The sequence below is a fragment of the Triticum urartu genome, chromosome 4A (assembly GCF_056163025.1).
Source record: "Triticum urartu cultivar PI428250 chromosome 4A, HENAU_Tu73, whole genome shotgun sequence".
In the NCBI taxonomy this organism is placed as follows: Eukaryota; Viridiplantae; Streptophyta; class Magnoliopsida; order Poales; family Poaceae; genus Triticum; species Triticum urartu.
This window is the reverse complement of record NC_141876.1, coordinates 568171301-568185353: the sequence shown is the minus strand read 5'-3', so window position 1 is coordinate 568185353 and position 14053 is coordinate 568171301. Positions and strand designations below refer to the sequence as shown.

The following is a 14053-nucleotide window of genomic DNA, read 5'->3' as shown; positions in this document are numbered from 1 at the left end:
TGGTATCCTGTAAATGTTTTTGTAGTGAGGTAGCCATGTTAGGACTTAACGACGTATCCAACAAGAAAACACACGCCAACCAGAATGTCATTTAGCTCGGAATAGGCTTTCGCACCCCTAGAAATATAAAGGCACAAATGATCGAACCGACACAAACTGATGAGGAAACCCTCAAACAAGCAGGCTGAAAGAACCAGAATGTCATTTGCAGCAGAACATAAACAAAATGAGGAATTTCATTGCATGCTCATAGATCCAATAGTTACATCGACAAGGAAAAAATGAACTACAGGGGGGCGTACATGATGAATCAGATTCTACAGTAGTATAAGTAATCACACAAGGACAGACTACAGTCTACATGCTCCTCGACAGTTGGAATATTCCCTGAGATCAATCCATCGATCTTGTGGGTCGCGGGCGAGACGAGACCTCCTCGATCGAGGTCGCGAGTCCTTAACCGAACGCTTCTTCGGTTCACATGACACTTGATACTATATAATTATCATGCATGACCTAGTCCTTGACTGTTAGTCATCATCGATCCCCAAGGACTTACACACTGTAGTACTACTACCAGTACAGGAATGACGAATCTTATTAGGTACGTGTATACATATATTCTTGTTAGCGATTGATATTACTATTAGCTACCAATGGAATCACGTAGGAGTATATATGTATGTTCTTTTTACTAAAATAATGTATTATACCGGCCGCCGCGTGTATTGATGCGGACGTTGTACTACGCGTACGTATGAGTTACTGCTCCTTGTAGTCCTTGTTGTTGTATGGCGCGAAGAGCTCGGCGATCCAGTTGGCCTTGCGGAGCGTGGCGGAGCCCAGGTCGGCGCACATGCCGTCGCTGTCGTGGATGCTGTAGGTGGAGATGCAGTGGCGGCGGTAGAACCGCGTGGTGCGGCGCATGGCGTCGGCCTCGCCGGCGACGTGCCCCATCATGGCCTTCACGCTCGGCAGCTCGAACCGCCCCTCAAGCAGCCCCGACAGCCACCGGCACCGCAGCTCCGACGTGTGCAGGTTCGACACGCTCTCCACGAACCCCACGAAAGCCATGTTCGGGATCAGCGGGTGGATCGTGCCACTGCGGGAAAAAAATTGCACGTCAGCATTGATCGGTGCATATATGTTGGAGCAAAAGATAATCGCAGCCCTATACACGTACCGGTAGAGCGGCATCATGGAAGACTTGCCGACGACGAGGTCGCGGAAGGGCTTTGGCAGGACCTCGCGGAGCTTCTCCTTGCCCTCGAAGCCGGTGGCGAGGAAGACGAGGTCGGCCTCCACCTTGGTGCCGTCGTCGAGGACCACGCCGTTCTCCGAGAAGCACCACCCGGTGGAGGCCCTCTTGAAGCGGACGAGGCCGCGGTCCGCCATGTCGAAGAAGCCCTCCGGGAGGATGGCCATCTGGCAGCTGGCGTAGTCCTCTACGAAGGGGTGGTCCGGCGTCAGACCGTACTTTCCCAGCGGCAGCTTCCACGACAGGTACGACTCGATGAACTTCGACACCCCTGACCGCTGGACCACAAAAGTTCAAAGAACAAGACGTTGCTGTCAGATTGTGATATGCATGCATGGTCTCGAGCATGCACACGTGCATATGTTAATACGTTCATACGTATTTCCCAATATACGTGCATGTGTATCATGTGCAAGTTTCACGCTGTGAGATGAATTCTGACGCACACATACCAGTGGGCTCATCAGGCGGCAGACGAGGGATCGGAAGAACCCTTGGTTGGGTCGCTCGTAGAAGAGCTGAGACAAGCGTGTGGAGTAGAACATGGAGAATGGCAAGCCCCAGATGGAGTACGATGGCACCACCCAGTGCAAGGTCCGTACCAGCATCGTGCACGCCTGCCCTCCCTCGCCTGCAAACAAACAAGCAAACGCGACCGGTTAATCGATCGATCCATACCATATGCTTCTACTACCAATTTAGTATAAATTTATACTAAATTAGAGACAAGTAGGAGGGAGTATTACTCCCTTCGATTCCAAAATAGATGACTCAACTTTGCATTAATTTTGTACTAAAATTAGTGCAAAGTTGGATCATCTATTTTGAAACGAAGGGAGTATGTTTTAAGGAACCATTAAAATGTATAGTCAAGTGAGTTCGTCAGGAAGCTAACTACCAGTCATGCATGCGAACAATTAGTTCGGAAGGTTCGTTTAGAACGGCAGATAATCTTTTCTGGCAAATCTGCTACTTGCGTCTAGTGTACTTTGAACTTGTAAATGCAAGAGACCTACCTAGGCATCCACTGTCTAGTCTTGGTTAGCTAAACTGTCTAGTGTAGAATTATACTAGATGCATGATGAAGTGTGCGATGGGTCAAGACAAGAGTGCCCTTTTCTGGAACAAAGTATCCGACTCTCAAATCGCCAAGGCACATGTCACCAAAAATGGTATGCATTATTCAGACATCCACTTCATCGAATGATGGGACTCTTCTACAATATTTATTAGTATCCTGTTTTTGTTTTGTTCAGCTCTGTGTGAACTTGCTTAGCATATTCTTTTTCTATGATTTCCTGGTATACACGCGTTTACACGAGTACGATAGCTTATCTTCCTTGGCTAGCTGCTAGTTTCATGCGTAGTTCCATGTTGAATTTTGTCCATGTTTTAGGAGAATTTTTGTTCAAACCATGTTAAATCTTTCCTATGCATAGCTAGGAGGAGTATGCTTTTACGCACCTTGGTTTGCCTGAGCACATTCGTTGGCTAGATCGATAGCGCTCTTCTTGTACCCAACCACCACAACCTTCTTGCCTCGCATCAGCTCAACGGTCTCCTCCTCGCTCAGCTTGCAGTAGTCCAGCGAGTGCATCACCATCCCCTTGAACACCTCCGGCCCCTTCCCCGGCGGGAACACCGGCATCCGCGGCACGTCGCCGTACTTCCCCGTGCACATCACCACGAACTCGAACTTGTAATACTGCACATTCCCGTGGCAAAATATGCGCGTGAGATCGATTGAATTGATCAGAACATGGTGCAAAGTATCTCGAAACAAGGATGTCAAAGTATATATGGTACCTGAACGGTGTTCGAGTCGCCGGTGACGATGCCGACCTCCCACATGGGCTTGCCACGGAGCGGATCCTTGCCGGTGCCGCTCCACAGCTCGGTGAACCCGGCTTGGGCGCCGCCGAGGAACTTGATGTCCACCACCTTGGACCCAAACGAGATGTAGCGCCAGAGGTCGAACTCGTCGGCGTAGCCCTCGAGGTAGTCGACGATCTCGGTGTGGGTCGGGAACGAAGGGTCGTCGCGGTTCTTCCAGGAGTAGTCGGAGAACTCGTAGTCCGGGCGGGGCGTCTGCAGCCGCGTGGTGCGGTAGACGCAGTGCTTCCACACTCCGCCGACGGACGGCGTCGCCTCGAACACGACGGGGTCGTAGGCCGCCATCTGCTTGGCCGCGGCCAGGCCGCTGATCCCACCACCGATGATGGCCACACGAGACACCGGAGGCACGGCCTCCCTCGTGGCCCGCGACCCTTGTCCTTGCGCCATGGCCATCGTCTACCCGAGGTGTTGGATGGAACTGGCTGTGTGTGTGGTGATCGAGGTGATCGAGGGATGTGTGCGCACTGTGGGTGCTTCTTGCGGGCGTAGGAGGCTGCGAGAGAGAGAGAGAGAGAGAGAGAGAGAGAGAGAGAGCTGCTTCTTGCACGCGAAGGAGGCTTCGAGGGAGCTAGAGCTAGAGCTGGAGGCGCTGTTGAGCTAGAGCTTTGTGTGCGTTGGTGTCCACAAGGGCGAGGCCTGGTGTATTTATAGGGTCAGGATGCTAGCATGGGGCTGTTGAGCTTTCCACTGTGTCTCTTAGAAATCGTACGGAAACGTAGAGAGAGAAGAAATGCATGCAGACGCACACCAATGCCTTGAGAGAAAAACGATGCACGACACCGTCTACCACCCACTTAGAACGAAAATGACCCGTATAAAATTCGCAAATTTGCACGCGCACGCACCTGCCAAGCCGAGCCCGGCCGCTCGATTGCCTCGTGATTCATGAAATAGTTGGATCCACACGAGGACATAGTAAAAAAAATAAGTTTAGGTTGTTGAAACTTATGAGTTTTTATCTAAAACTTGCAATTTTCTCACTCGCTTTTACCAAGTTTCACAATAAAATTTTAATATGATTTTTTGTTGGTCGCAGAAAAAAAATCGTGATTTTATTGTTTGTGCATGCTAAGTTTTAAGAGTTGAAACTTAGTGTTTATTTTTAAAATTCATCATAACATATTCAAAATTGATCTTATTTGAAAGACCTCGTCATGAGAAACATGAATATGAAAACATAACTTAATTTGGATTTTTGTTCAAAAAATAAAAAAATTGAAAATCAAAAGTCAAAAATAAAAGCACATCCAGGGTGCTGCTTACAGTGAGACCTGCATGCCACAAATCCTCTCCACTATAAATTTACACCATGTTTGTCACTTCAAGATGGGGTGCCAAACATTATGTGTACACAAAATTTGATAAAATAAAAAGGACTGGCTAGGGGTAAGTTGATTGAAAAAGTAATTTGGGTCAGATTTGTTTTTAGCCGTCTGATGTCGAACAAATGCCCAGATGGCCTTTCTCAAACTCATGCCTTCTTGTTCATCTTCTTCCGCAACTGCCCCACGAACCACCGGCCAAACCGCCAGCCTTCAGCGCGTACGGCCTACGGCGCTCCTAGGTCAGCCTCGCCGCCCCACCTTCCCCTCACAGATCCCTACACCCCGTACCATCAAGTTTCTTACTTGCCTACGCCCGCTACAGCTCGTTCCTGCCCGAGACATTGCCAGCGTCCCCGGTGTTAAGATATGGTATTGTCTATTTCTCTTCATCGGTTCAGACTTTTGAAGTTACTAGTTGGAGAATGAGTTCAATACTCGGGCCTCGCTATCATTCGCGTGGGCGCCCCCGGCGATGTCCTCGGTGCTACCCGTTCTCGCATGCTTCCTTCTCCACCGAATCGACTGGCCCAAATTCAAAATTCGGGTGATTGCCCTCCAAGAAAACTTTGAGTTAGGGTGTTAAACATTAACCATGTGCTATTCATAAGCTGCATCCAATCAAATTTTGTGTGAGTCAATTTATGTGAAGAAGAAAGGAGAGCGGCGCAGAGCAACAACGCCGGGATGGAGTCGGTGCAGAAGAGAGCAAGGAAGCCATGCCGAGGCAGGAACGACGCAGTTGGTCGCAGCGTCCCCAACGAGGCCTCATTAAGGCTTGGCCGGAGATGGGGACATAGTGGCATCGCTCGTGTAGCAGGAAAGAGGGTTCACATGTTTGAGGGAGGGATGGGGTGGTTTTCATTTTAAGCAGCTTGGCTTAGACCGCGCCGAACTTAAGATTGGGAGAGCTTGTCGGAGACAGGAACAATGAGGCTCCCCGCGGCATCACCAGCGGAGGAGAGGCAGGGGAGGAGAAAGAGATGGGCTCGCTGTAGGAGAAAAATGGAGGTGAGCTGTTGGATTGAAATTCAAGTGTTTGGGCTACTTACAAAGAGACAATCCTTAAACATTGTACATACACATGAAAATTATCAATGAGATGGAATTTGGACCTGGTGTCCTCTGCACCATGGAAGATGTACCTTGAAATTCAATTTTTTTGGGAGACTTACAAAGAGGCAATCCTTAAACAATATACATACACATGAAATTTATAATGAGAAGGAATTTGGACCTCGGGTCCTCTGCACCATGGAAGATGTACCTGGTACTCCCCTGTCCACCCTTATGCATGCATGCACTGACTCGGCAACACCCATACATTGAATGTTACAAAATTTCATTCTTAACAAAAACTAATCTACACGCACTTACGTACTGTATATGTGCTACACTTGATCACCTCAGATACACCGACCGTAAACTGGCCATGTCCTTTTCGGCCACATGACATTTTTTTTATCATGGGTTCACTCATGCATACATGCATGCATGACCGTGTCAAGCCGGCCCCTCCATCTCGTTCTGCTGATCATCTGGATCGGGAGAAACTTTGGACCGGGGAACAAGGAAAGGGGTGTGTGTAAATCGTGCGGCCAGCGAACTCGACCGTGCCTGCCCATTTTTGGCTACGAGCGCGCGCCTACATGCATGGCTGAATATATCTCGCGTGTCTTGTCCCGTCGCCAGCTGAATGTTCCTTTCAGCCCTATCTAGCTAGCTAGCGTGACCTTTAATTTGGCTATTGCCACGTCCAGACGTCCTGTCGCGTCGTTTCATCCGTGCTAGCTAGCTGCATGCAGACTATTCTTTCCCTGTCACCGCCGTATGGAAGCAGCAAACCAAAACTAATACGGTGCACAATGTTTTTTGCTCCCGGCCGACTAATTCAACAAAATACATGTGCTCAGTGAGAAGTAAGTAAAGCAGTGTGAAATAAATTTAATAAAATGTCACAGTGAGAAATAAATTTAATCTCTTATTGCGGAAAAAAGAAATGATGCATCGTTGCCAGTGAGAAATAAATTTAAATTTAATCTCTCATTTGGGTCTCCATGCACATATACTAGATATCCTACAGTTCACAAATAAGCAAGTGTTCCCTGAGAAAACAGATAAGCAAGTGATCTTTTCGACACTGAAACGTACTCTACTAAGAGATCTACCTTTTTTTTGGCGCAAAAACTTACGATCTATTTATCTTCAATCATGGCAGTACACCAAACATCGAAAATAATAAAAATTACATCTAGATCTATAGCGACGACTATAAACATTGAACCGAGGCGAAGGCGCGCTGTCGTCATCATCCCTCCTTTGCCGAAGCCGGGCAAAATTTATTATAATAGACAGTCGAAAAGTTGTCGTGCTAAGATCTCATAGAACCAACGCACCAGAACAGTCAGTGGCGAAGCCACGTTGAGAGGAGTGTGGTCAATTGACCACACAGGTTTTTGGAAAATCCTTTTGTACACAAGTAAAAATCATGCAAACATTTCTTTAAAGTTGGTGGAAACACATGTATTTGACATCACATATTTGAAATGACATCACAGACTTCTGATCCTGGCACCGCCACTGAGAACAATAGCCGTTGCTGATGAAGAGTAGTATAGATCGAAAGGATTCAACCTTCATAACGACTAGCGAACATATACCTAGCTATGGTTTGGAAATTTGCAGTCAAAATACTGGCTTGAAAGTATTTTTACAGTAAAGTTTTGTCTCACGCTTGAAGCTTCGCGGACTCTGAGGGAACGAGAAAACAACTTGAAAACTTCAATACAAGCCGTGGTACTTTTCTAGGGATAAATCCAACTACTGTGCTGAAACTCCTGCAATCCTTGTGAACTAGTAGAAGCTAGTAGTAAACAATAAAGAACTCGGTCCATTTTCCTAATTTGAATTTTGCTACACATTCCACGTCAGTGTCGTAGCTAGGTATCACTTCTTTTTTTGGCGGGGGGCTTCGCTTGTTTAAAACCCATATTATTTTTTATTTTCATGATGATCCCACCAAGGAAAAGAAATTACTAATGTGTAACTTTTCACACTATTTCAGACCCACAAAGCTATACATATATTCTCTAAGTTGAGTCACTTATTTTGAAATAAAGGGAGTATATCACTTCCTTATCTCCCCGCCGTAACGACAATATCAATCATATAATCACCCCTGATTATTATTATGCGTGAGATCGATATACTTCACCAAACCAACATGATTAGCTGCCGGGTCATTGTATTGAGAGTACACAATTAATGTGGACGTATGTATGTCCACTGCTTATGAACTACAAAAACCAACCAAGAGACTCGATAGGGCTGACCTTGCACACGCATATGCATACAGCCGCATAATTAAGAAAACCGGGAATTAGGTCGAGCAGCAAGTGTGTGTTGCATCTGAACTTTCTCTCAAGACCGTGTCTTCAATTTGAGCTAGCTTTGACCTCGGCGTGGACCGTATATACAATTAGTACACTGATTAGGTTAGCAATCGTCGCTGATACATGCATTAACGAATATATATCGGCCACATGATCCATTATGATTGTATCTGGTGTAGTTGTTGCTTGATTACATGCGAGATTAGGTGGATTACGATTTAGTGGCGTATATAATCCTGTGTAGTATTAGTTTTGTGCGACCACTGCAGAAATCTATGTATGCCACGTACAGCTGATGCAGTACATCTACCTCGAAAAGTGAACCAATTTGCATGACACTTTCCGATGCATGGATATGATGGGGTTAGCTATATACATGTAGTAAATTAAAATATGCAATGCGTACATAATACTTGAAAAAAAGTACTTTAGATGGATGACGTTTACAAACATTTCTTGGAACACTGGAATAAATTGGCTAGTTCAATTTGTATGTATATAACGAACTTGCTAAGTAATTGATGTGGCGTAGAATTATAGGCATGCATTAGCACGTGGAGTTGCAAAAAAAGAAAAATGGCCGTACACGACGAAAAAGAGTTTCCCCGCTTTATATATAATGCAACCATCACCACAACATTCAAGCAAGACGATACAAACGCACTTCACCACCACACTCAACGCACACACCTAAGGCGAGGTACAAAGGTGCCGAGCACCAAAAACACCATCCCAACGATGATCAAGCACCTTAATGATAAGCCGAAGACCACCATGAAGATGAGCAATCCACCAAGGAGCGGTGAGATGGACACGGCCGGAACAAGGACTCCAAGATGATGCCATCAGGAAGGATATGACCGTAGGAAGCCGTCACCTTCTGATCCGTAAGATCAAGTTTTCACCCGGAGTAACACGAAAGAAGTGGGAGCACCACGACGGAGCCTGCAAGGAGGAGAATGACGTCCACGGACACCACCTCCGTCGGCCAGTACCGAGACTGGGCAAGTGATGAACCCCGGTGCTCCTACCCCTCCATCGCAACCCCGCTCCGTCAACCACCCGCATCCATGCCGCCCAAGCAAACATGGCTGCCCGCCCGCACCCGAGTCGCGTGGTCGGCCCACGACCAACGCGCCTCCCACCGCCAGAGTCGCGGCCCTGCATCCAGACCGCCCCGAGGACCATCAAAGGTCGTGACTTTGAACAAATTTGCACCCCAACCGCCTCCGAGACCACTGGCAAACCACCCCGCCTCGAGCGATGCCGGAACTGAAAAAACAAATAAGGATGGGGAAGGAGGAGGGGGGAAGGGGAGTGGTCCACGGCCATGACCAGCGATGAAAGAACATGCGGTGCCCCCATGTTTGGTTTTGGTAATTGATGACAATCTCTATGGACTAATGGTTGACTTGAGTTATATTTGAAGGTTTTGTCCATAGGCTTTTCTTGGAGTACATGTGTTGGTTTCAAGGAGAGTTTGTGTTGACCAAGGTGCTATTAAGGAATTATCCAAAGATTGGTCATGTGAGAGTTGAGCTTATTGCAAGCATGTCTTGAAGAAGAAGATTGTGTGATCATTCATGTTTACCTTCAAGACATCATCCAAATGAAGAGAATTGGAAAGATTCAAGGTTGATCAAGATTAAGTCAAGAGTGAATCAAGTTGATCAACTCACAAAGCGTAGAAGATGTACCGAGAGGGATCAAGTGATCCCATGGCATGGTAAGCAGTGTCCATTGTGCTTTGTGTACTAACCCATGGTCTATGTGAGAGTTCTATGTGGGGTTAGGTACGTGTTCATGGGCTTGCATCAAGAGGAAGATATCACTCAACCCATGGAGAGGATGACATCAAGTGGTGACCGTCATCAAGATTGTTGTGTGCAAGTTCAAGTGGAGCATCATGAAGAGATCAAGTGCATGAAGCTTGCCATCCATCATGGTGTCAATGGACTTGTGAAGATGTGCCGAAGAGTGGCTCACCCATAGTGGAGTATGGGGGAGCAATCATCTAGTCTCCATCGAACCAACGCAATCAAGAAAGGTGGTCCATATTGAGGAGGACAAGATTGTCATCATCTAGCTCAAGGGGATCATGTGCAAGGCAAAGGTTTGCCCTTGATAGGTTTTCTATTTTACCGGTCTCATGGTGGTAGTTGGGAGACCGGGTTATAGGATCGATAGCCGTACTATCAAGGGGGGCTCTCAAGTGAGTAGCTTGATCGTATCGTTCGTCGAGAGCTCAAACCATTGCATCCTTGCATCATGTTTCTTGGTTGTTGTTTGGTTCTCTTTGTGAGTCTTAGAGCTTATGGTCATCTTGATGACAAGCTTGAGTTCATCGAAAATGGAGTTTGCATGCGTCTTCTTTGATGTTTTCGGTGTTGGAGGTTTTACCGGTCTTATCCGAGGAAGGGTCCTCACCTTTTTCTTTTGGGCCTTTTCTAATTTGCTTCTTATTGATATTTCTATCAAGATTGTGTTAGCCTTTGTCGCTAGCTTTCCAACAAACTTGGTTTCGTTGAATTCAGAGTCCGTTTGCAGAAGTTGTGTCAGTTTTGGTGTTCTGAAAAGGCTCCAGCGGTACTACCGCGGACAGGAGTGGAAGTAATTTTTTACTACCGCTCTTGGGAGCGGTACTACCGCTTGGAGCAGTACTACCGCGGCTACTTCCGTGGCTACTTCCGCCCGGGACCAAAAACTCGTCACAAGTCCAGCGGTGGTAGGCACGGATGTAATTTTTTAGTACCGGTCACAAGCAGTAGTACTGCTACCCTTAGCAGTAGTACCGCTACCCCTAGCGGTAGTACCGTGAGGTCAAGCGGTACTACAGCTCCAACGGTTCTTCTAACCTTTTTGCCTCCTCGCCGTTGTGTTTCAAAGGGCTACTACCGCCCTAGCGGTAGTACCGCTCAGTGCGGGCTGTGAGCATAACGGTTGGATTTTTCCCCACCTATAAAAGGGGGTCTTCTTCCCCAATGAATCTTATCCTTTGAGCTCGTGTTCTTCCCCCATTGTTGACCTTCTTCGAGCTTGCTAACTCTCAATCCCTCCATGTATTCTTGCTAGTTTTTGAGGGAAAAGAGAGAGGAGATCTAGATCCACATTTCCACCAATCACTTTCTCCTCTATGTGAGGGGAACCCCTTGGATCTTGATCTTGGAGTTCTTGGTGTTCTCATTCTTGTTCTTCCTCTCATTTTCCTCCCTAGCATTAGTTGCTTCGGTGGGATTTGAGAGTGAAGGACTTGGGCACTCCGTGTGCCCTTGCCATTGCATTTGGTGCATCGGTTTGAGTTCTCCACGTGATACGTGGAAGTTACAAGTTGAGAAGCTTATTACTCTTGGGTGCTTGGTACCCTTGAGCTTGTTCCTCTTGGGTGCTTGGGCGCCCTATACAGTTGGTGGTGTTCGGAGCTCAATCATTGTGGTGTAAAGCTCCGAGCAAGCGTCGGGGTCTCCAATTAGGTTGTGGAGATCGCCCCGAGCAATTTGACGGGTTCCGATGACCGCCCCCAAGGGTTGCCAAAGTGTACGGGTTCGGTGACCGCCCCCAAGGGTTGCCATTTGTACGGGTTCGGTGACCGCCCTCAAGGGTCCCTTAGTGGAATCACGGCATCTTGCATTGTGTGAGGGCGTGAGGAGATTACGGTGGCCCTAGTGGCTTCTTGGGGGGCATTGTGCGTCCACACCTCTCCAAACGGAGATTAGCATCCGCAAGGGTGTGAACTTCGGGATACATCGTCGTCTCCGCGTGCCTCGGTTATCTCTTACCCGAGCCCTTTACTTATGCACTTTACTCTGTGATAGCCATATTGTTTCTTGTCATATATCATGCTATCACCTAGTAGTTTATCTTGCTTAGCATAAGTTGTTGGTGCACATAGGTAAGCCTAGTTGTTTTAGGTTTTGTTCTTGACAAATTAACCGCTAGGTTTATTTCGCATTTGTTCAAGCACTAGTAGAAAACAGGGCTTTGGTCCAGGCCGGGTCAGCCCATTAGTCCCGGTTCAGTCCAGAACCAGGACCAATGGGGGCATTGGACCCGGTTCGTGAGCCCAGGGGGCTGGCCGGGTCAGCCCATTAGTCCCGGTTCAGTCCAGAACCGGGACCAATGGGCCTCGCTCCTGGCCCACCACCATTGGTCCCAGTTGGTGGCTTGAATCAGGACCAAAGGCTCCCCTTTAGTCCCGGTTCATGCCACCAACCGGGACCAATGAGGTGCCTATATATACCCCCTCGAGTAAGAGCAAAGCACACTGCTCAGGTTTTTTCTGGCCGAGGGGGAGAGGGCTTGGTGGTGCTCTAGCTCACCTCCTATGCACATAAGGTGTTCGATGGAATGCCCGAGCCACACTACTTAAGCTTTCTCCTCTCCAAGCTCGACCTCCAAGCTCCATTTTCCTCAATATTTGTCTAGATTTAGCGGTCCGTCATGCCCCGTCCCCGTCTTCACCGCCGTCGATCACCCGCGCCGAGCTCATCGCCGGCACCACCGTGGTGAGCCTCTTGTTCTTATCTTCTTTCTGAAAGGAAAAATATTCTTACTTGTATGTTAACATAGATACTTGTATTATTTTCTTACTTTTATTATTGCATCTTATATAGTGCGATGGTTTTGGTATCCGCCCCCGTCGACCCTCGTCCTGTCTATGACTCGGATGTGGTATATATATATTATCTTTATAACTATTGGTTCATTTATTGTTTATGAAAATTATGCCGACCAACCTGACATAGATTTTATTTATGTAGGATGTATGTGAATCGAAAATGCCAACCGGCCCTATTGTCGAGAGGTTAAATTTAGTTGAAGAAGAAAACAATTTGTTGAAGGAAAAAATAAAAAAATTGAGGAGGAGAAGATGATATTGGAGTTGCATGTTGCGGATGTCGTCGATGATCACAAGATCAAGATGGATGCAATGCGCTTGAAGATTAGAAAGATTAGAAAATATGCCATTCATACCGAGGCTTGGTATCATTATGCCGTTGGATCAATTGTTACCTTGGTTGCGATTATGATCGCATTTGTTTTCGCATTAAAATGTTTTACATAGTTTCAAGGTATGGTTTAATTAATTAGATGCTCTGGAGAGCTATATGTTGTTAGATGAGAACTATGTATGCACTTTGGTTTTAATGTGATGATGAACTTCTATTAATTTGGACACTTAATTATATATAATGCACGTAGATGAACCGACAATGGATGTACGGTGACAGACACACCTCCGAGTACATTAAGGGCGTGCATGAGTTTCTCGATGCGGCTGAGGCAAACAAGCAGAAGGTTTTATGTGTTGTCCATGCACTGAATGTGGGAATACGAGGTCTTACTCTAACCGGAAAATCCTTCACTCTCGCCTGCTTTACAAGGGTTTCATGCCACACTATAATGTTTGGACGAGGCACGGAGAAATAGGGGTTATGATGGAAGACGGCGAAGAAGAAGAGTACGATGACAACTATGTGCCCCCTGAATACGGTGATGCTGCAACAGGGGGAGCTAGTGAAGATCAAGAGGAACCAGACGATGTGCCCAATGATGCTGCAACGGGTGAAGCTGCTGAAGATCAAGAGGAACCAGACGATGTGCCCGATGATGATGATCTCCGCCGAGTCATTGTCGATGCAAGGACGCAATGCTAAAGTCAAAAGGAGAAGCTGAAGTTCGATCGCATGTTAGAGGATCACAAAAAAGGGTTGTACCCCAATTACGAAGATGGCAACACAAAGCTCGGTACCGTACTGGAATTGCTGCAGTGGAAGGCAGAGAATGCTATGGCTGACAAAGGATTTGAGAAGCTACTGAAAATATTGAAGAAGAAGCTTCCAAAGGATAACGAATTGCCCGACAGTACATATGCAGCAAAGAAGGTCGTATGCCCTCTAGGATTGGAGGTGGAGAAGATACATGCATGCCATAATGACTGCATCCTCTACCGCGGTGCATACAAGGATCTGAACGCATGCCCGGTATGCGGTGCATTGCGGTATAAGATCAGACGAGATGACCTTGGTGATGTTGACGGCGAGCCCCCTAGGAAGAGGGTTCCTGCGAAGGTGATGTGGTATGCTCGTATAATACCACGGTTGAAACGTCTGTTCAGAAACGAAGAGCATGCCAAGTTCATGCGATGGCACAGTGAGAACCGGAAGAAAGATGGGAAGTTGAGAGCA

General features: G+C 47.1%; 1 protein-coding gene across 1 annotated transcript; it reads right to left on the bottom strand.

Annotated features, from left to right (window-relative positions):
* Positions 1-240: 240 nt before the first annotated feature.
* Positions 241-3756, bottom strand: LOC125552835 (putative flavin-containing monooxygenase 1). The gene is made up of 5 exons (XM_048716522.2): positions 3065-3756; positions 2723-2963; positions 1711-1889; positions 1184-1536; positions 241-1102 (listed from the first exon to the last, which is right to left on the bottom strand). The coding sequence occupies exons 1-5, from the start codon at positions 3545-3547 to the stop codon at positions 763-765; spliced, it is 1596 nt and encodes a 531-aa protein (XP_048572479.2). The 5' UTR covers positions 3548-3756; the 3' UTR covers positions 241-762.
* Between the last annotated feature and the right edge of the window lie 10297 nt (positions 3757-14053).

Excerpts from the sequence above, each read along its gene's own strand:
- LOC125552835 (XM_048716522.2), bottom strand. The coding sequence starts at position 3,547 with ATGGCCATGGCGCAAGGACAAGGGTCGCGGGCCACGAGGGAGGCCGTG. Across the intron at positions 1,890-2,722 it reads ATGTGCTCAGGCAAACCAAG|GCGAGGGAGGGCAGGCGTGC; the intron begins GTGCGTAAAAGC and ends GTTTGTTTGCAG. Across the intron at positions 1,103-1,183 it reads TCCATGATGCCGCTCTACCG|TGGCACGATCCACCCGCTGA; the intron begins GTACGTGTATAG and ends TTTTTCCCGCAG.